Source organism: Centroberyx affinis, unplaced genomic scaffold, assembly GCF_046629955.1.
Source record: "Centroberyx affinis isolate AG114_WGS23_722 - 3 ecotype Tasmania unplaced genomic scaffold, CSIRO-AGI_Caff_v1 ptg002373l_1, whole genome shotgun sequence".
Taxonomy (NCBI): Eukaryota; Metazoa; Chordata; class Actinopteri; order Beryciformes; family Berycidae; genus Centroberyx; species Centroberyx affinis.
This window is the reverse complement of record NW_027280630.1, coordinates 116,377-137,500: the sequence shown is the minus strand read 5'-3', so window position 1 is coordinate 137,500 and position 21,124 is coordinate 116,377. Positions and strand designations below refer to the sequence as shown.

The window sequence follows — 21,124 nt, the reverse complement described above, 5'->3', positions numbered from 1 at the left end:
AAAAGACCCCGACTCCAAGTGGGAAGCAGTGCACAGCAGGTACAGGCTACAGAGAAATGTTACTTATGTGAGCAAATGTATAATATGTGTCAGCAACTTAGGTGTTTAAATTCTTGCCTCTGATCCTCCTTGCTAACCTGATCATTCAGAAGCATACAGGTGAGGTAACTGAGTTATTCCAGGTTTGCAATGTCCAATTTTGGAGGTGTTAAGAAAAACCACGGGTGGAAGTAATGAATTACAATTACTCTTGTTTTTGTGCCCTTGTACTTAAATATGTTTTGATTTAAGTATAATACTTTGATACATTTTAGACCTCTCCGTAAGCATTGCATCAGAAACTGGCCAGTCGTAAATTGACCAATTGTGGTTCCATTAGCAGTGAACAATGAGCAGCAGGGAAGAGAAGATAATCTGCCATCAAGTGAAAGAGGTGGAAAAAGCAATTCTCCGGATTCAGCTGAACTTAAAGACGTGAAGAAAACAAGGTAAATCCTTTGCCACGTTTAAAAGACCACTTCTGCTTCAACTACAGCAAAGGTGACAGCGTGATTATGTCTAAGTTGTGTTTATCTAGTTAGTCGTGCGCCTCACCAATGGCCTTTACCCTTTTAAATGTACAGTTCTGAAAACTAGGTATGTTTGTGAAGAAAAAAGGGATGACCTGTACAAAACATTAACACATCCATTAATTGTTACTCCTCTTTTTCTTCTACTTCTACTTGAATACAATTTGATCAAATTACCAGTATACTATGTTTTTACTACCCCTGAGGTTAAGTAATACGATGAGTAGTTTAACAAATTATTACTCTCAGGCAGAGTGAAATGAGTAATGATGATAGCTGGGATATGCCCATGTTAGCTGGGAAACTGAGGCACTTACACAATGGACCCCAGTGATTGTTGTTGTTGCAATCTGTCTAAGTTTCCATTTCTGTTGACATTTGGCATTTAGCTGACACTTTACTCAGAGAGACATGAGTAGTAGGATAAACTCAAATTCCCAGATTGCCAGTATTACAAGAAACCAACAGAAAGGAATACAAGGAGTTTCCTTGACCATTGTATTTTCAGAATATTCTGTATATTTACGAGCACAGGGACATTTGGGGTCGGGATATGAAGATGCAGAGAAACAGCTTATCCAGAAAGATGTTACAGTATGTTTACATTGGGATCCTCTGTTCACTTTGGTTGCTTGTTTTTCTTGCTGTTTTCAGTGGAAAGGATGCGCTATTGTGCTTTCCTGACAAAGCTGAGGGCTTAGCATGTTTTTAGCGCTCAGAGTTCTGAGTGCTGGAAGGAAGAAAATATTTGAAATTTTTGCAAAAAGCAAACAGGTTTTCAATAGTCACTTGACAGCAAGAGCCAAGACCTGCACTTCCTCCAAGCATGTGTTTAGTATTACTAGCTAAGACCTTTTCCATGACTTGAATTATCCAGAATACTGTCCACACTGTAAACGAAAACTACTGCTCAATCAGGACATCAACAGTCCACCACTATCTTTACATAAAAGAATAAGCTGCTGGATTTGAGAGAGATTGCATGGTGAAAGTTAATCCATGTGGTTTAATTATGTTGTCTCTGCCTACACTATGATCAACTGGGGGAAAGTCATTGGAAAAACACACCACTGGGAGCTTGTAAAATGATAATGTTCATCTAAAATGGGAGCTACTGGTGTGTGTGCGTGTACGTGTGTGTATGAATTTGTACGAGCGTGTCTGTGTGGGGAGAGAGAGTGAAACAGAGAAAGAGAGTGTGTATGCGTTTGAATGAGCGTGCGCACATGTGCCAATGCTGCCGGGGTCGGCTAGGAATGGTATAATTTATCACACCTAATTAATTATACTCAAACACCGAGAAGAGTTATCCTTGTCGCTCAATCGGCGCCCCACTCTGCCTCCCTCTGTCAGAAGACAGGAGAAAAGACCCAGATAAACTCCCGCAGCCGTGAAGCGCCGCAGCCTATTTGAAGTCCCCCTCTCTTCTCAGGCTGATTCGCCACGGCTGTTTAGCTGGCTTCACATTACCATTTAAATAAAGAGGCTAGCTAAATGACCACTGGTGGAACTTAAAAAGAGAAATTAAATTGTTTTTCTTTCTCGCGGGCACTCTATTCTTCTCTTCTCCGGGCTCACACCCGTCATCATTTTCCTTTATTTGTTTAGACGGTGGAACGGTTGATATTGAAGTGCAAAAGAATCCAACGCAAAATGAATTGTTAATCTTTGATTAAAAGGTAAATCTAATCTCTTTAACGGATAACAGTGACTAACAAAGCTAAGCAGACTTGAAACAACGCTGGTATGTTAATTTCTTGAAGATTTAAAAAATGAGATTATGATTAACAAACCCAACAACAAACAAATAAAATGGTGTAAACAACCACTGGGCATAAACTTCTGAAAAGACTAAAAGACGTAACAGAAATGTCAAATTATTGGACTAATACCTGGACAAGGTACAGCACACAAACACAGGCCTCTAGGGCCATGCAGTGTTATCTTGTAACAGCTTGATCTACATTTACATTTTACATTTCTGCCATTCAGTTTACGAGTGTGCAGGTTCAGTGTCTTGCTCAAAGACACTTCAACAGGATATATGGCTCTTTTGGCGGTTTGGCTGTTGTAAAAATATTTTCCAGTTTTTAAGCTTGGATGGAACTGGACTCTGTATAACTCTACAGAGTTATATCTGTCTGTAGCTAGCATGAGAGAAATCACAGCGCTGTCATCCCACTCACATCCATCCAGGAGGAGAGCAGATTCTATCGGACGCTGATTGATTGCCCTTGAAATGTGACAAAATTGCTTAGCTTGTAACAAGCTTTATTTACTACATTAAATTATCATTAAAATGCTATTAGGGCAATTAGTTGATTTCCATTATAAACATTGCATCTAGGAGAGAGAACGAGAGAGAGCAAGACAGAGAGAGAGAGAGAGAGAGAGAGAGAGAAAGAGAGAGAGAGAGAGAGAACAAGGAAGCATATGGAGAACCGTGGAAAAAGGAGGGGAGAAGTAAAAAGTTAGAGAAGAGACAGGAAATAAAAGAGAAAAGCAAGAGAGTAGAAAAGAGGAGAAGATAGAAGAGGAGCGGTGAGGTGAGTCAGGAAGAAGAGAAGAGAGGAGAGGATATGAGAGACGAGGAGAGGAGAGAGGGGGAGAAATGAGTAGGGAAGGACAGAGGAGAGGAGTGGAAAGGAAAGGAGAGGAGAGGAGAGGAGAGGAGGGGAGAGCAGTGGAGAGCAGAGGAGAGGAGAGCAGAGGAGAGAGCAGTGGGAGATGAATATTAAGCAGCTGTAGTGATTAGGGCGGCAGTGCAGAGTGGCACTGTGACAGTGACATTGGCTGCCATTGTCAGCCCCCGCCATGGCGATTCACTGGAACCTGCTTCATTTAGGCCATAATTACCTTAAATGCTCAGAGAATGAAAAATTCATCATCACTTTGAATCTTGTTAATTGGGGGAGCCGTCTGCATTAATAGAAGCCATTTGAAAGCTCTGTGTTTGTGTGTGTGTGTGTGTGTGAGGGAGGGAGACAGAGAGAGAGAGAGAGAGAGAGAGAGAGAAAGATGGGGAATATGAGAGGAGAGTCACTTGCCATTTTCACCTTATTTTAGTTTTGTTTAAGACTCTATGGGTATGTCCATACACAGCTTCCAGGCTGTGTTTGTGTGTGTGTGTGTGTGTGTGTGTGTGTGTGTGTGTGTGTGTGTGTGTGTAACCAGGGCAAGAGAACTCACTTTTTCATCCACTTGCCAGAGGGGCTGATGGATTCCAAACTTTACCAGCCATTTCCATCACTTTACCAGACAAATATATTTCTTAGAGTAGATAAGAACCTCTGAACGATGGCTGGTGGAGGAGATAAACTTAACAGCCACAGTCGGGACTTAACAAGCATTTGGCTGGTAGCAAGTGTCAAATTCCCTCCTTATGGGGGCAACTGACACTGGGGGGACATAATAGCTGGATGGGAGTGACGGTAGGAGAGGAGCAGGGGAAGGAGAGCCACTGTAGTTTGTGGTCTTGATTGGCAGGCTCATCCATGTGTGTTAATGACTTTGAAGACCAAAGGCAGAATTCATTAGTACCAACTCGTTGTCTGTTAACCCTGCAGTCACTTTTCAGATAAATATAGCAGCGGAGATGGGAATAAAAAAAAAAAAGACATAATTTATGATTCATAACAATATTATTGGGGACACACAGACACACATGTATATGTATACACACACTTCCTGCATATTATGTGTAAAGATGTATGTGTTGCTTGCCATCTGCGTGTAAATGAATGTTGTTTAAATTATGTGGAACGGAAACGCTTATGATGCAAAACAAAGCTCAGAGAAATTAGACAATTAAGTGTTATTGTATTCGTACACATGCAAACACTCTAACAGTATGATTGGGATTAAATTAACACAGCATAAAAACGTTTCTTAACTTTTATGTTACTTTCTAATTATGTTACACTAATTGGAAAGTATTGCATGTCTTTTGGAAAAAATAAACAGTCACTGCACAATAGTGTAGGATGGAGAGAGAAGCTGGCTATGGGTTCAATGAGTTCAGTACAAAATTAGTGCATCATATGAGTTAGCAATGGGCTGTGGATGTTGTTAAACCCATTAATGCTTCATATGCTGCCCACTGCTGAGTATGCTGGGCACCACTTTTCTGAGCTGGCATTACTTGACTGACAGACAGGAGATAGATTGACAGTTAAACTGTAAATTGCTCTCTATAATGTAAGTACATTTCTCTTGGGGCAATAAAAGGTATTGCTTGTTTTACTCATGTTGTATAATCATTGCCTTTAATATTGCCGTTTTCAATTTTATTCTGTATGCATTTGTAGCACCTTATTGTTCCGTGAAGCACTTTTTAACTTCTGTTTGAAAAGTGATATATAATTAAAGATTTACTTACTTACTATTTATTGTATTGTGCTGTATTGTATTGAACAACAATACAGTAGTATCAACAAATTTGGGCTGTGTCATCTAGACAGCCCATAAGTCTTGCAGGCCGTCTGGATCCTCAGGGTTAAGTCCAAGAAGGAGGAGAGCAGCAGCCCATAGATGTGTAATTTCTGAGACAATATAGATGGCTGAGGTATGTGTTTGTTGCCACTTATAGTTTCTCCCATAAGCTTTATTATAGCGCTCTGGTGAACCAAATCCAAGCCCAGGGTAACACATGCACCCAATGCACCCTTTCTGAACTTCCCTTTCCAGGAGGCAACAAAAGCTGTCTGTTCCAAGTCATATTTTCACATTCAAACACAGTAACAATGTCATAAAGAGAATGCATTACTGCCACCTATTATGCAGTGCTGCTGTGTGTACCGCGTCTGCATGAAAAGCAAAAAGCGGCCAAGATGAATCAGACAATGTTCCAGGAAGCTCCATAAAAGCATTGAAATGACCGTATTCATTAGGTTGTGTGTGTGACATAAATACAGTATGTCTCCCTCTATACTGCAGTGTGTAGGAAGGACACAGCACTCTGCGACAGACAGAGAGGCTGCAGAGCCCAGCCCAGTCTGGCCCAGCCCAGCCCAGCCCGGCCCGGCTCGACCCAGCCGGCACTAATCCATCATCACCACCACTGAATCATCGCGCTGCCAATAAAGCCAGGCAGCAATACATTACAGGCATGTGGCAGGCTTTAGCGATAATGACATTGAGAAGTCCCCTTGGGCTGTAGGAAAAGCCTGGGCGCATGACACACTTGCTTACAGAGGCAATAATATATGGAAATGCATCGGTGTGCCAGACAGCAGAGAGGAATGGGAAGATGAGGGAGTGAGTGGGGTCTTTTCATAAGGAGATGGAGAAGCGGCGGCCTTCACTGTGACCAGTTCCTATCAGTTTCCAATATGGACTCAACCAAATCCACGAACCAATGACGGAGGTTATTTCAGAGTCAAGTCTCTCCAAATAAGCCATCTTACAAGCACTCTGATATGCCAATACTCTATTTCTGTCTTATCTTGCTCTTATGCTGCTGAGTTGATTCATTGCAATATGGTTTGGACATGGGACATGTTAGATAGCACTGCCAATCATCCGCACGCTGTGTGGCACGGAGGCAGGCCAGCAGCACCGGAGCCGAATGAACAAATAGTATGAACTTTTGGTCTCTGCTGTCTGGGTATCTTGTGGCCGACACCGAGATCATTCTGCCTGTTAATCCCTCACCTTCACTGCAGATTCTCTGCACACACACACACACACACACACACACACACTCTCTCTCTCTCTCTGTCTCTCTCACACACACACACCAAACCTCAAACCCAAATCTAGGGTCAAAGCCACAGAGGATGTGAAGGTGTGGGGGATTGATCTTTGCAGTGATAGAGGCTGACTACAGAGCCGATGTGGATGGAAGGCTGGTGTCAGATGTGGTGCAAAATGGCACTAATACTAAGAGCATACACAGATCAGCGAATCTGTGTATGAGCTGTCAGAGAAATCACACTAGGGCTCATCTGCCTCTGTCTGCCTGGCTATCTGTCTAGCTTTAAGGTGTCGTGACTCCTGGGTAAGATGTTTAAACAGTAAATTGCTGCCATTGTGTGAAAACCCCAAACTGTAATATTAATTTTCCAATTTAAATTAAAAGTTTACAAGGTGCGCTATGTGCTGAGAAAGATTCATTAGCCTAGAGGTCATGGAATTTTCATGAAACCCGTTCAAAACACCCGTCTGTAATCAAAAACGCGTGGCCATCAATTTGGAAAAGAAAAACTCTCCTGACATCAGTGAAGAGGTATTCCAGTATAAGAATAACATCTGCAAGACTTGAGGTAGGTGTGCAGTCCAAGTTATTGACCAGATTTAACCCCGATTTGGCGGTTTTAAACATATTCAGATTGAGGTGAAAATACCAACCGTGAAAACTTAGTTATTACTCTCTCTTTTGGACCCAGAACTTAAAAAAAAATCATCTTAACTGCCAACATTACCTCTTAGTTTCCACAATGAATCTCGTTATAGTGTATTTCTTCGAGGAAGGAAAACTTGGCGGAAAGGACAAAAAAAGGGACAACAAAGACAACAAGAGGTTTGTGCTGATAGAATAAAAGTCTGGATTTATTTTCATTTATCTGTACATTAAACAAGTGTTCCTGACTGCAGCAAGAGAAACACAGAACAGAACAGGATGCTAAGCGTCAAAGAGTTGCTCGCATAGCAGAGGTGTGACCGGTTTAGCAAAGAAATGTACACTCTCTATCTCATAGACTTATTACAGTTTCTGTAAATGTAGGGCTGCCCTTGGGAGGCTAAAGTAGGGTGAAGGAGTCCAACTCTCTTATTCCCAGGCTCCGTACCATTTGTTCCAGAACCATTTGTTCTTAATCATAACTGCAGGACTCTTTATACTCTTTTCACACCGTCATACCAACTGGGAATACACCATACAGTAATAACCCTGTCTTTCCCTTTTGTTCATTGCAATGCAGGTACAGCTATAACGGACAGGTATATACCCAAGCAGCCCTGTGTAGTAGCCTGCAGCTTAATTCCACTCAGTTCATGAGTATGACGAGGGGAGTTTAGTTCTGTACGGACTTGACACGTCTCTCTCTTCCCCTCCGACTCGATCTCTCAAGGGTCTGCAGACACATTCACAGGTTTGAAGACTCGCTAGTTCTCCCTCTCTCTCTCTCTCTCCCTGGCTAGCCCTCCACCCAACACTAATGTGGTAGCGAGCGATTACAACTCAACACCTGTGTGTGAATTCAATTACATAGAAAACTCTCTGGGTCAATTCCCTGGACAAGAGCAAAGCTTAGACTTGGACCATTGGGAAACAGTCCAAGAAATGGCTTAAGTGCTTCCATGAAACCAACTTGTTTTGTATCTAAACACCTCGATCACAGTAGAGAGGGAATTCGCCAGCACACTTTATGTTCACAGACATGGTCAGAGTACAAAATAAATACATACATACTGACAGATAGAGTAAACCACCCCGAGAAAACACACTTCAAATGCTTTGGTGCACTGGCTGAGTGAACGTCAGAGAATAATTTCCATTGGTGTCAGGAAAATAAAATGCATGTTTAAGTATAATTAATCCCCGAGCCTTATAGGCCAGAGACTGTACTGTGCTGCATCTACGAGACTGGTTCACAGTAATTCATTCATGAGCAAAACTCTAGACTGGAATCATCATTTTAATATCGACAATTACATGTTGAAATTTTTTGACAATTCTATATTCAGCAGCAAGGAGGAAGGTGGTCAGCAAAACCGTGGGGGCACACAGCTTCTGACTGGTTGAAATCACCGTCTTAAAGGAGCTAAAACTGACACACTGACGCTCCCCAAATCTGTCACCATGAACACATCTTCTCAATGATCACCAAAAACATTTTCAACACAAATGACATTTCATTCTCGGTCAGAGAGGGCCCTATTTGGTAGTGACAGTACATTTCTGATAGTATTGTTCATTAGCAACTACAACTACCAATGGACACCCTCTCCCTGTGAAAACAAGCTGTGCTGAACTCTTACTTTGACCCGAGGAGAACATACAATTTGCTGAGGACCACATCTACTGAGCCAAATTACACACTGCCCAGTCCAATCGAGATTTTCTTAGGAAGTCGACCTGGCATGCAACCAGTGAACAGTGGTATCCTTATAATTTAATAGTCATCTGAGTGTGATCTAGTTGTGTACTACCAAGTATAACCTGATCTATCCATTAAAAATGCATATTTCTCAAATATACTGCAATAATGTAAGATTGGTAGACAATGAGTGCTAGAAGCAGATGCATCCACTTAAAATCAGCAAGTTTTGAGGTACTTCTGAGACTCACAGCAGAGGATATAATCACTAGCTACAATATTTGGATGGATAGCACATAGCAGGTAATAGCAGGGTTTATCATCTCGCGAAAAATTTTGGCTTAAAATTTCATAAAGTTGATTAGCTGAGGGGATATTGGCGATTGACACACCTGAATAACACATAGCTGTATGAGGATAAAAACATAGAAAAACAGCACCATTTGAGGTCCGAGAGACAGATCAGTTTAGAACCTGTTTGCTGGTAGCACCGTCAACCAGTAAAAATCTCAGAACGCGATACAGAGACAGAACACATCCACTGATCAACTGCACAACATAGCAAAGAGCGGAGATATATATTCAGAGACAACCCCCCACGCAGACACCCCCTTACAGCAGCATCTTAAAGCAGGTAATAAAACTGATTTTTCCTAAGAATGATATTATTGTGTACTGAGGTGTTTTACAAGTTTTATATGCTGTACATGTTGAGAGTAATCAGGTATACCTTTCCTATAGCTTTTTTTTTTTTAATATACATACATAGTTTACAGTCACTGACAAACAAACACCAGAGTAGCAATGAGGTAGGACGGTGAAGCTAGATGAAGTAGAACCGGTTTGTGGATTGTATACAACGTTACTGCAGACCTTTGAATGCTTATAGCCACTTTAAGAAAAATATAGGCCTAACAATGTTTCCCTCCCATCAGTCTCATTTGGAGTAAGTTTGACATTGTATCTGAGGCTTGAACAGTAATGGGTCGTTTGTACAGTTAGTTGGGAGAACTGAGATGAAGCCATTGATCTTGTTTCACACAGTGCAGCTAGGACTGATCTCTTTTCCCAATCAACCTGTCAAAAAGCAACATAAAGCTCCTTCACTTGTGCAGATTTGACAGGTGTTCAGAACATAAGCCCAAACACCAAGCGAAGAGGACAGGGTGGATTTGTTATTTTCTTGATACCTATGCGTCTTTTTTTTTTTTTTTTTAATCCAGTCCATACAAATGTCAGGAGAGTAGGGAGCTAGAGGTGGTGCAGGAGGGGGACCACAGAGCCAGCAGAAGTTAAGTGTTCTCTCTTCCTCTAGTGAAGTGTGATAGTGCGAGTACTGGGCAGTCTGGTGCTGTGTTACAGAGCCAAAGTAGTGTCTAGTATCAATGGCTCTGCCAGTGTGTGTTTATTGGTGTATGTTACTAATATGCTGCTAAAACCCAAACTGGTCCTCGGCATGTGACTCAGTACATTTGATAGAGATTGGCCTCGCAGGCACAGATTAAGCAAAATCTGGGTTAAAAACATACTTTCAAACAGATTTCATCCACTGAAGATGGTTTTAGTTAAAGGATTAGGCTTAATCGAGCTCCAGGAAACCATCCTTTGATAAACAAGTTAACATTTCAGATGATGTAATAGCTCTATTAATGCTCTATCTTAAGCACTGTTTTAACCACACCCCCTTTTTGGCATCAGAAAACAAGCAAACAAAGAGAAACACAATACGGCAATGACAATGTGTCACAGAATTTCAGCAAGGTTGGTTTGCACAGCAGAAAACTTTTTTTTTCCAAAACACACCATTTAAAAGTTTTAAATGCATGTATTTTTTGTATACATGCCAGCACGTAGAGAAAAAATAAAAGGACACCATGTAAAAGGGATAAAGTTTTTGGAAACAAAAATATATACTTAGTATTTCACCTTTGCGGTGGCTTAAGATTCACTAAGCTCTAATACCTTGGCAAGGGCCATTTTTTGTGCAAACTCCGCTGATTCCTCAGTCAGCATCACCCATCATTACCTTGATCTCAGCATTCAATACTTTGGCTTATCATTACCACTCATCCGTAAAAATACACAATTATCTATATATAGCTCATATCTATACACAACCAGCATCTTGACGCGTTAAGTTAAAGCACATAGTCCAGTCAGTGTGCACATTTCATTTCAGAATATTTTTCAGATTGGTGAATCATGTTTTTGGGTGATAAACTGGAAAGCCAAGCAAGTTGATAGTCAAGCTGTTGGACTTTTGCTTATCCATTTGCCAGGTAAACCATTTATTGGCCGGGCAACAGGGAGCCATGTTGGAGCTATAGAATCCAGTTTCAACGTAGTATAACTTGTGGAAGCCTGATTCTTTAAACACCCCCAGTAAACCTTCAACGGTTTAAATGTGCATGTTGGAATTCTTAAATCTCTAAAATTAGTTAGAGGCTCACTGGCATAACAGAGGCATATCTGACTGACAGAACAAAACTACATCCCATAACTCATTCTTCCCATACAAAACAACAAACCAGGGTGTTCTAAGGTGCTTCATAATAACACAATGATTGTTGGGCCTTATTCTATATAAACAAAAAAAACAAAAAAAACAAAACAAAAAAAAAAACATTTGGACGAATATGACAAATACATTTCTTTAAGATTGAAGAAATTGTCCAGAAGTTTAAAGTGTATTCAGTGTAAATGATTTGTGTTGAACTAGCTACTGCATCTCAATTGCTAAAGTACAATGGTTTAACGATACAGAATTCTTGTATCATTTTACTGCAGCGGATCATTAGAAATCAAAGGTATAGCCTTAGTAAGGCTTATCAAATAACTATCACATGTTGTAAATGTAGTACAATGTATGGGCTCTGTCTATATCAGATGTCAAGGGAAGCCTTGTCTCTCATGTTTCACAGAGATCACTTTGGCTAAGGAAGGGAGAGATATTTTTTTTCATTTGTTTGTAGATGCCAGTGATCTACATTTGGATACAATATCAAGCTTAAAGCCAACAATTCATATGAAAAACAAAACAAAACAAAACAAAAAAAAACAAAAACATGAATGTAAAAAGAAACACAACAAATTGTCAGGTAACAAAGGAATTACAACATCAATTAGATAAACCAGCCAAAAAAATAGACCAGAAGCTTATAATTGTAACAAGTAACACTTGTTACTAGAAACTGAAATATCCATGTTTGGTGAAAAATAAAAAGATGCATTTTATGTACACTAAAATATCTCCAAACATAAGGTAGCTTAACAAAAAGGTTGATCAAACTGTAAGAAAAAACAAACCCAGACAGACAGAACGATAGAGAGAAATAAACCAACCGACAAACAAGAATCTAGAGTGTGAAGAGGAGAAAGGCTTGATGGGCAGCTCTGCATCAGATTCACAGTTAGCCACAGCTAGGTCACAGTTGAGATTTCAATCTGCAGCATTTAGTTCCAGCCTGCAGACAGCCACACAAACCATTTGGGATCAAAACAAAAAAACAAGTGGAGAGAAAGAAAAAAACATAAACCAACAAAAAATGACATGAAAAAAAGGAGGACATTTTCAAAGTTCTGATGGCATGGCTCGCAGGAAGTTGTCACCGGAGCAACCTTACTTTGTTCCCCAGTGGCGTGGCTTAAAAAAACGAGGGGGTTATTATGGGGTTCAGCAGGCCCAGAGAACTTCAGCAGCACAGGATAGTGCTTCAGACAGCTTTACCCACAGCGAACCCCGCTTCCACACTAAGAGTGACCTGAACTACGCTGAACTGTGCCCCGATTTTTCCTTCCCCACATTGTCCTGCCTAGCACAGCTCCTTTTAACTAGAAGGGAAGGTATACTGCAAACGGCCCAGTTCAGCAGAAGTTAATGGTGTGATTCAAACAGAAAATAGTACCTAGCCGCCTCTTACATTCTCACAGCAAAGTGCAGGTGAAGCTTCATCACTTCAGCTTACTATACATTTACAATCACAGCTTACTAGAAAACCCAGGGGCATACCAGTCCCCAGTGATTGCCAAATCCATTATAAGGCCTTTCTGGGCATTAATATGCCTGTACCACTACAACTCGTTGAACAGTCATGTCGTCTGCAAGAGACAGCTTTAATTAAGAGTAACACAGGAATGTCACATCAGAACCTCTCCTTGTGCTCTCTTACTGATGGTAAATGTTCCTAATTAGAAGGTCAACCTTAAAAACAAAACAAAAAAAGACAAATATAGCACATAAGAAACCAAATGACTCTACATGAGAATCCTATTTCCCGTAAAATGTCTATAAGCCCCTGTCTTTAATAAAGTGATGCTTTGTAACTGGATCTCCAAATAAGGGGGACCACCCACTCACAATTAATCTCTAGGAGCAACAGAATCTCTGTTGCAATATGCAATATGGCTGTTCCAATTAAGACTTGTGCATTTGAGACCCTGTTGTCCCATCCCATGCATTAAGTACCAAGATCACACACTCAAATCTCTAGCATTCAATAGTGAGCCACTAAAATATCCAACCTCTCACACATCTTAGATCTCATGCAAGCTAGCATCATCAACATTGCAACATCTCTATAGCATTAGAAGACTTTATCAAGGGAAATAACCTCTTATTTCTTAAGAGTTTAAGGACTCAAAATTATGTTCTGACACAGAACAATAAATTGATTCATATTCTAATGATCACATCTCTGCTTTGATCTACGCAAATGCACACACCTCGAAAAACCACGTCTCCATACCAATCCCACTGAAAAGCTTATAAAAACACTCATACCAGTTCATATGCCTCAAACTAATGTGCTCAACTTCTGACTACATTGACTGGTGGGTGAAGCTGTCTGACAGCCAAAGGGCCCATCGGGTGCTGAGGAAGGGGATGGTTGTTCTAGTCATATAGAGAGTAGGGAAGGGGTCTATTTGTGTTAACGTTTCACGCAGTAACAAATCCAATGTGTCAAATGAACACACCTCCTCCTGAGACTGTGACAAACATCCCCGAACCACCCATATCAAGTCCCCTCAACATCCTGCGGACCACAGGGGGGCAGAAGGCGCTGGCGTGACAACAGTTGATGACATGCCATCGTAGGTGAAGTTTTCCATCTTGACCGTCTGTCTGATGAGCAGCTTAGACTCCCGCCGCTCCTCGTTCTTGATGGACTTGTTGATGTCCATGATCTTTTCACAAATGTATTTGTTCACTTTGGACAATCTCTGTGTGATCTCTGCGCTGTCGGCTGTCTCTTGAGACACTCGGTCGTAGAGACACTCTGGGGAGGGAGCGGGTGTGAGCAGTCAGACTTAATCAAATCAAATTGCCAATAGTAAGCTATCAGCATCTAGTGTTTCTTAAAAATGTTTCTATGATTGTTTGGCTATATGAAAAAGGCTTCCTCTTTTGTGTACCTCATGTTTTCCCAAGTTCAGCTTACAACAGATCTGTCAGAATAAGGATTCACCAGTCTTGACTTTACAGGTTTAAAGCAGGAATTTGGGTGAGAATCTTACCTCTGACTATCTTCAGCTTGCTGGGCGAGAGTGGAGGTTTGGGCAGGGCGTCTTTCTTCTTCTTGGTGGCCACTCCGGTGACGCTGCGGTTCTTTAGCGTCTCCGTACCCCAGATCATGACAGCCAGGTTCTTGGTGAACTTGGAGTCTCCCTGGGTCCGCTGCAGCTGTTGCCACTTCTGCTCCTCCACCCAGATCCCACCGCCCAGGTGTACCTGCAGAGAGGAGTGGTAGAGAAACAGTCAGCAGACCATGATCACCATATAATGTGCATCCCCAGCGATGCTATAAAAACAAACAAAGATCAGTTTAGTTTGTTTCATCAGTGTAAAGACAGCGGAACAAACGCACTGACACTCTTAATGGCACAATGCTCCACAATGATCTAAAACCTCTCTAAGACTACAATGGACAAGGATAGATTACAGCCAGCCGTGGCAGAGCTCATCTTACCAGCTCCCGCTCAGACCAAATTAGAAATCCCAAGGAGCACCACTTTCACCAACTAGGATACATAAATAAGCTTGGGCCACTGGCTGCTTGTAGCCTGGATTACCTCCACTGTGTACTTAGCCTGTAGCTCTCTACACACTGTCATTGCACGTTGCATAAGCCTGCACCAAACAACACTCCAAGCCGATTGCCAGCCTAGGCACACTGCCCTGGGTGTTCTAGGTGAGCTAATGCAGCAGGGGGCATATGTGACTCTCTTTCCCTTCTCTACTCTCTTATCACTGCAAAGTCTTTAGGCTAGCATCCAAAAGGCTTTTCCCCGTGTAGCTAATGTGCTTTAGGCCCCCGGCCAGCAGACAAGCTTTCCACTGCCTTCAAGTTAGACAAGATTTTTTTTTTATCCTCCCTCTCCGTTGCTCCATCTCTTCTTTCATCCATCTTTCTCCAATTCTCCCCATCCATTTCTACCTCTTCCACCTCTCACTCACTTTCTAGGGCTAACCTGTCAGTCACTTTAAATTCCTCTGGTGCAAATAATTAATATGGGGTCCCTGATGTAGGAGAGTTCTAATTTGCTAGTGTTCTTCACGCTTGAAGTGGCTGCGGGCCCCAGAGCTTGTAGTACCAATTCCCCCCCTGTCATCAGAGACAGGACGCCGGCTGAGTTACAGCGGTGGGGAGAGCAAAGAACCCTAACAGGCTAATAAACACTGATGATGATGCTGGCTGGGCTTGCAGGAACAATAATAATCTTCTCAACCTTGTTTACCTGCTAGGGTAGGGCAGCCAGAGGGAAAAGGCTGATTAACTACAACGGCATGTTCCCAGATTCATGTGTGTTAAGAGGAAATAGAGCATTTCCTATGAAATCAGGCTGCTTCCCACGGTCACCCACAGACAGAGAGCCGGGGATACAGGAGGAGGAACTGAAGGGATCAGGGCTCTCAGAGGGCGAGCGGGGTTATTGGGATAATCTAGAAGTACAGGCTTAGGACAGGTAGGAGTAAATATGGCAGATTGGAAGAGGAGATGGAGGAGATGAGAGGAGACAAGGTATAAGACAAAGACCACATAGCTGGAGTGGTAGCAGAGTGAGAAATGAGCGGTAATCACACGGCAGCCAGAGGTGATCATAAAATGCTAATTGAATAAAGAGTGGGCACTAGGTCCGATGAGACTGACCTTCCCATCGTTGCAGGTATATACTGTTCTGGGTGAGGGCGAGTGGCTGGAGCTGGTGTTGGCTTCTTCTCTGCACGCCTCCTGGGCCTCAACAATGGGTTCGACCACCTCCACCTTGATTGTCTGAGTGCCGTTGTCATGCATAGGCTCTGGGACACAATACACATGGGATATTAAATGTTGGGAAGGTACATGCAATAAGACATGTCGAGTTGAAGTGAGGTGAAAAAATATTTATCAACTGCTAGTCAACGTCCCAGAACAACAAAGGATGACACTAGAACACAACAGAGCCTAATAACGTCTGACCACGTGGTAGCTGTCAAACAGCCAGTTGGGCTTTGACTCCTGCAGTATCTAGCAGCATGTGGCCAGGGAGTTTTCTGGTCTTTAGCCTTGGACCAGTGCCCACCTGCCTGCCTGCTTGCTTGCTTCCCAGCTTGGGGCTAGGCTTCCCTGTGCCTCGAGACAGGCGGTTATTTTAGCCCAGTAGCTAAGCTGGCTTGGTGGCTGGCCACACTAAGCTCCAATGTAGCTGATGAGTTTTAATATCGGTCAGCGCACTACATCCCCTACCCTACAGCACCCCAGGGTGCTCTAATCTTTAGCCTGTCCATTAGATGGTCTAGCCAGTAGCCTGGCGCCTCTGTCCAGCCCCACAGGGGGGCTGAGGTTAACACTAGCATCTGGCAAAGCTAGTGTTTGTATACTGCTGTGCACTGCAATGATACCACTTGTAATCACACTCACCACTACAGTTCAGGCTCAACGCACAATAGCATAACTGATCTACCATACACTTGAGTCTCTTTGCTACATACAGTAGGGTCTTTGTTGTGAAATTCATATATAGAAATAAAGATATATAGGCTGCCGTAGAAGTGGAATTATGTGTCTGAACGGACAACTTAATGACATCAGCTGATCACTATCAAATACAAAGTACTATATTACATACATTCCTAGGCATGTAACTCATGTTATTATTCAGAGCAAATTACAATGAGGTAGGAGCAGGTAGGAGATTCAGTGTCTTGTTCAAGCATACTTTGACAGGACATATGGAGGGATTGAACCTGTGACCTTTCCGTTATAGGATGGTCACTGATCATTGACCCACCCTGTCACCCTAACAACAAGAGGATTAGTCACACCAAGTGCAGCACAGCAACTCAGCTATGGGCTAGTTCAGTAACATTTAGAACTATATTTGTGTATCTTAATTTAAGTGGAATAACACTGAATTTCCACTGCAGTTCTAAATGCATATTTACCTCTAAACTACACAGAGAGCGTCTGAAAAACATTGCAAAACTATTTTAGGGCCTTTATCTTAGAACTTTGTTTCACAGCATAGCAATATTCAAGCCATAGCTTCCTTGAACATGTGTCCACACATCTACCACACACCTCTCCTCACTGCCACTGGTATTCCCTGGCTTTACAGATGTAACATTATAAGATTAAAAGGTTGTGTGCCTCTGGATTGTACTGTAGTTTTAACTAATACTTATTCATGTTCAAAAAATACAGATATATATTGCAGACTGTGACATTTTCTTAAATTGATTGCTAAGGTTAAAGGTTCCCTATCAACTCTGTGACACAGGCGGTAGTGGTTTGTGTGTGTGTGCGTGCGCGCGCACGCATGTGCCTGGTCTCTCACCACTGCCCAATCTCATGAGAAGTACGTCTTGCAGCCTCCTGTTGAAGTCTCTCAGTTCCTTGACTTCAGTCAGCAGGCTGCCATATTCCTTCAGCTTCTTGGCCTGCTGCACCAGCTGCCTGCGTGTCCTCTCTAGCTCCTGCTGCAACCTCCTCATCTCCTCCTCCTGCTGCCTGTAGCTATGAACCAGCTCCTCATACAAGACTCTAGGAACCACGGCTGAAGCCACCTCAGACACACAATCTGTGTCCACGTCCGGAGGCTGTTGTTGTTGCTGGTGATGATGTTGATGTTGATGCTCCGCCTCCATATCTTCTTCCTCATCGTCTGCATCATCCTCCTCCTTGACCAGGCGGTCCTCCTCCAGGTCGTCCTCTCCCTCCATACAGGAGCTGGCTGCATTTCTCTCCAGGCGAGCCACTACCGCTGCCAGGCTCTTGGAAGAGTTGGAAGTGGGGCGCCCATGGTCCTGCGACAGGGCCTGAGGGAAGCAAGAGAACTGTCAAATTAGGAAAAAAATAGTACAGAAAAAGGAAATTCGAATTTTATGAGCTAGAAAGTTGGGAATAAGAACATGATATAAATGTGATACGTATTTGGATGCAGGCCTATTCATATTTGGCATATGAACAGTGTTTTTTGCTGCATCACTAACACAATTACATTTATAATTGACTAAAGGTGATTCCACTCCACACTAAGTATGCTGAGTAGATGTAAAAACAACCCCGCACCAGTCTAGAAGTGAGAAGGCAGACAGATTGCAAAACAGTTTGTGTTGACTGTTTGGTGATGAGTGTCTGACTATCTCAGTAGGAACTGGGAGGAGTGGAGTCACAGAGTTCTTTGATGAGCCGCTCAGAGGATTTGTCTGTGAAAGGGCAGCTGTCCAGAGTGCTGAATTTGTGTTAATCCAGCATATGGTAAAAATAGTGTGGGGGATTTTGGGCACTGGCCAAGTTTATGGTAATGTAACATTGTATCATAAATAGATCTATATTAGTACATGACTATTCCTTGCATATGTCAACATGACACATGCACTTACACACTCACAGCACTGACACCAATTTTGGTGAACAAGTACAAGTCTTTAGATTACTCACTGACACAGCATACAGCTACCAATTTAAACTATGCCACTTTATGTTATAGAAAACAGTGGAAATAGATCTTAGCACAGCAATGTAAAAACAATGTAATTTTTAATCTATTAAAATGACATCGTCAAATCTAGTGGCATTGTGCTGGTACCAATATCAAGCATAAGCACCTTTTAGCCTGGAAGTGAGTTGATACCCAAATTACTGGTAGTACATAATTTAAAGATACAGACACCTCTGTTCCAATGAGCCAGGAGACCACCACTATCTGGTTTAGCTGATCCTACCTTTTTATGTCTGAGTGACATCCTCTCCTCCCCAAAATGGTTGTCAATAGAGTTTCCTGAATTCTTGATAGACATCTTGGGAATTTTCATCTTCTTTTGCATTATACTGTCTTCAAACTCCTCTACCGTCTCTGTGAAATGCAGAAATAAAAATCAGGAAGAAACTTTGTGTTCATCAAGTTTCCAGGAAGTTAGAGGGACGAAGCTCTCTTCATCCATTTGTCCCACTCGGGCCTACGACTTTCAGTCTCTCCATTCTTATAGTCTACTAGACTAAACTCACTTTAGCGCTCTGATGATTTTCTGTTAACCTAGAACTAAGATGAAGCTTTTACAGACAACTATAATGCTAGTTGATCACAGTACCCTCGCAACCGCCAGCCTGGCTAACTCATGCAGCACTTACACACAACTGACACTGGGAAGGACGTGAGATCAGTCCGATCTTTAAACCCAGACTGTTCAGATTCGAGGATTAGTAATCTAGCTAAACATTCGAGCCTAGAAAACGGTCGGGCAGTAGTGAGAAACAGTAACTGCAGCTATTCATTACGTTTCCCTTGGGAATACGTGATAAAATGAAGCTGTCATGTTATTGACATGCTATTGACGAACAGGTTGCTATGTCATAGGCACAGAGAGAGAAAACATTGTTCTGGCTGCAGCACCGCATCGCTTGCCACGGCATAACACTAGCTACAGATAAGCTAACAAGCTAACCGCCATTCACTAAAGCTAACCAGCAAGCATCTCCACTACTACATTTATAAATCCGTAGATATGAAAATGACAATAGGTCAAGCACAAGCTGTCAAATGTGTTTATAATATAGTGACAGCTCTGCGTGCGTGCGCAGCTAGCTAGTGTATCAGCTAACTTGCTAACACGGAAAGAATAGACAGCGAGCTAACTAACGTTAGCTAACAGTTGTAAACAACCAGTGCGAATGGCTAACGTTGCATGCCACGTATTTAGCGGGGCAACCAGCACTACCGCATCGCAACAAGAGAGCCAAATAGTCCAAGATGACAAACTGAATGTAAAAATCAGTAGAGTCCACATGACAAGGTATGGCTAACTACCAAAGTTATCTTAGCATATCTAGCTAGCTGGCTAGCTAGCCACAACCGAGGACGTTGTTGTGGCTATCAGTGTCAGATTCCAGCTGTCCATGTCTTGACAGATCGGATAAAAGAACGTACTTTAACACATTTCCGACTTTTGTACACATCAGCGTTACTTGGTCAGAGAGAAAAAAGACAGCATTTTAAAGAGAAAAGGTGTGGTGTTAGCTGGGCAACTTACCTGCAAGGGCAAGGATCTGTGCTTCGCACGGCTGGCCTGTGCTGCCATTCTCTTCAGTTCTGTGAACCAGATACACCTTCTGATTATCAAAATCTGTTTTGTGCAGAGGTCTGAAATCTTCCACATCTGAAACGGGTAACGCGTAGCACATATCGTCTTCAAAGAACCTAACAAAAGCATACATTATTTACTTCTCTTTGGTCCTGCACTTTGGATATGGTTGACAGTTTTTCCTCACTAAGTATTAAAAAAAATATATACACAAAGGGGGGTTGGGGATGGTTTCTGCGCTCGGCTACTCTCGTCTGGTCCACATCACCGGGGTAGATCATCAAGGCATAAGTAATTGACATGACTTTAACTTGTTAGAGTTAACAAATTATAAAATTTTAAAGTATTAAAAAGGATGCTGATTATTTTGTTTCAGATACATAAAACAAAATAAATATTGTAACATACACCTTGTAATTACGTTATTCAAAAACGTTAATTTCTGCCAAGCCATATAAAAGATTTGTGAACACAGATAACATGATTCACAAAAACTAAGTAAGTAAATTACAAAGATGAGAACACGTATTTTAATATTTACATAAAATATATATATATATAAAAAACGTAAAATATTTTTCTTTTCTTTTCAAAGCTTTGATTTAGGAGGTTAGGCAGGGCATTTCCATGGTCCTGGGTCATTAACCTTATCAATATAGACAGCCATTACTATTCCCTCTGTCTTTTCCACAGAGAATAAAGCCACCAAGATGATTACCTGCCTGATCTGATTTCATTGGTCGTGCTCCCATGTGTTTCCCAGTGCGCACTTTTCATCTGTCCCCTTGTTTCACACCAGATAGACTTCAAGCCATCTGACAGAAAGGAACTCTTTGTTATTGTAAGACAGTCAGGTGGTTATACAACGGGATGGATTTCTCTCAGTTGTTACTCTAATGGAGAGCACCACAGTCGATAAACGACACTAACAATTTCGTTCTGCTTCGGCTGCCGTA

At 42.0% G+C, this 21,124-nt stretch overlaps 2 protein-coding genes across 2 annotated transcripts in view; both read right to left on the bottom strand.

Moving 5' to 3' along the window:
• The window catches only part of agbl4 (AGBL carboxypeptidase 4), a gene marked incomplete at its 5' end in the record, with an annotated part of 154,662 nt that overhangs the window by 46,277 nt on the left and 87,261 nt on the right, over nt 1-21,124 (bottom strand). The window lies entirely within an intron of this gene.
• Nucleotides 13,634-20,301, bottom strand: bend5 (BEN domain containing 5). The gene is made up of 6 exons (XM_071533496.1): nt 20,118-20,301; nt 18,813-18,943; nt 17,423-17,903; nt 15,757-15,905; nt 14,123-14,336; nt 13,634-13,884 (listed from the first exon to the last, which is right to left on the bottom strand). Exons 1-6 carry the CDS (start codon nt 20,299-20,301, stop codon nt 13,634-13,636), a joined length of 1,410 nt encoding a protein of 469 aa, XP_071389597.1.

Coding starts and splice junctions, on each gene's coding strand:
- bend5 (XM_071533496.1), bottom strand. CDS start 20,301: ATGTATGCTTTTGTTAGGTTCTTTGAAGACGATATGTGCTACGCGTTA. Junction 14,337..15,756: donor ATACCTGCAACGATGGGAAG/GTCAGTCTCATC, acceptor TCCTCTCTGCAG/GTACACCTGGGCGGTGGGAT. Junction 13,885..14,122: donor CAAGCTGAAGATAGTCAGAG/GTAAGATTCTCA, acceptor CTCCCTCCCCAG/AGTGTCTCTACGACCGAGTG.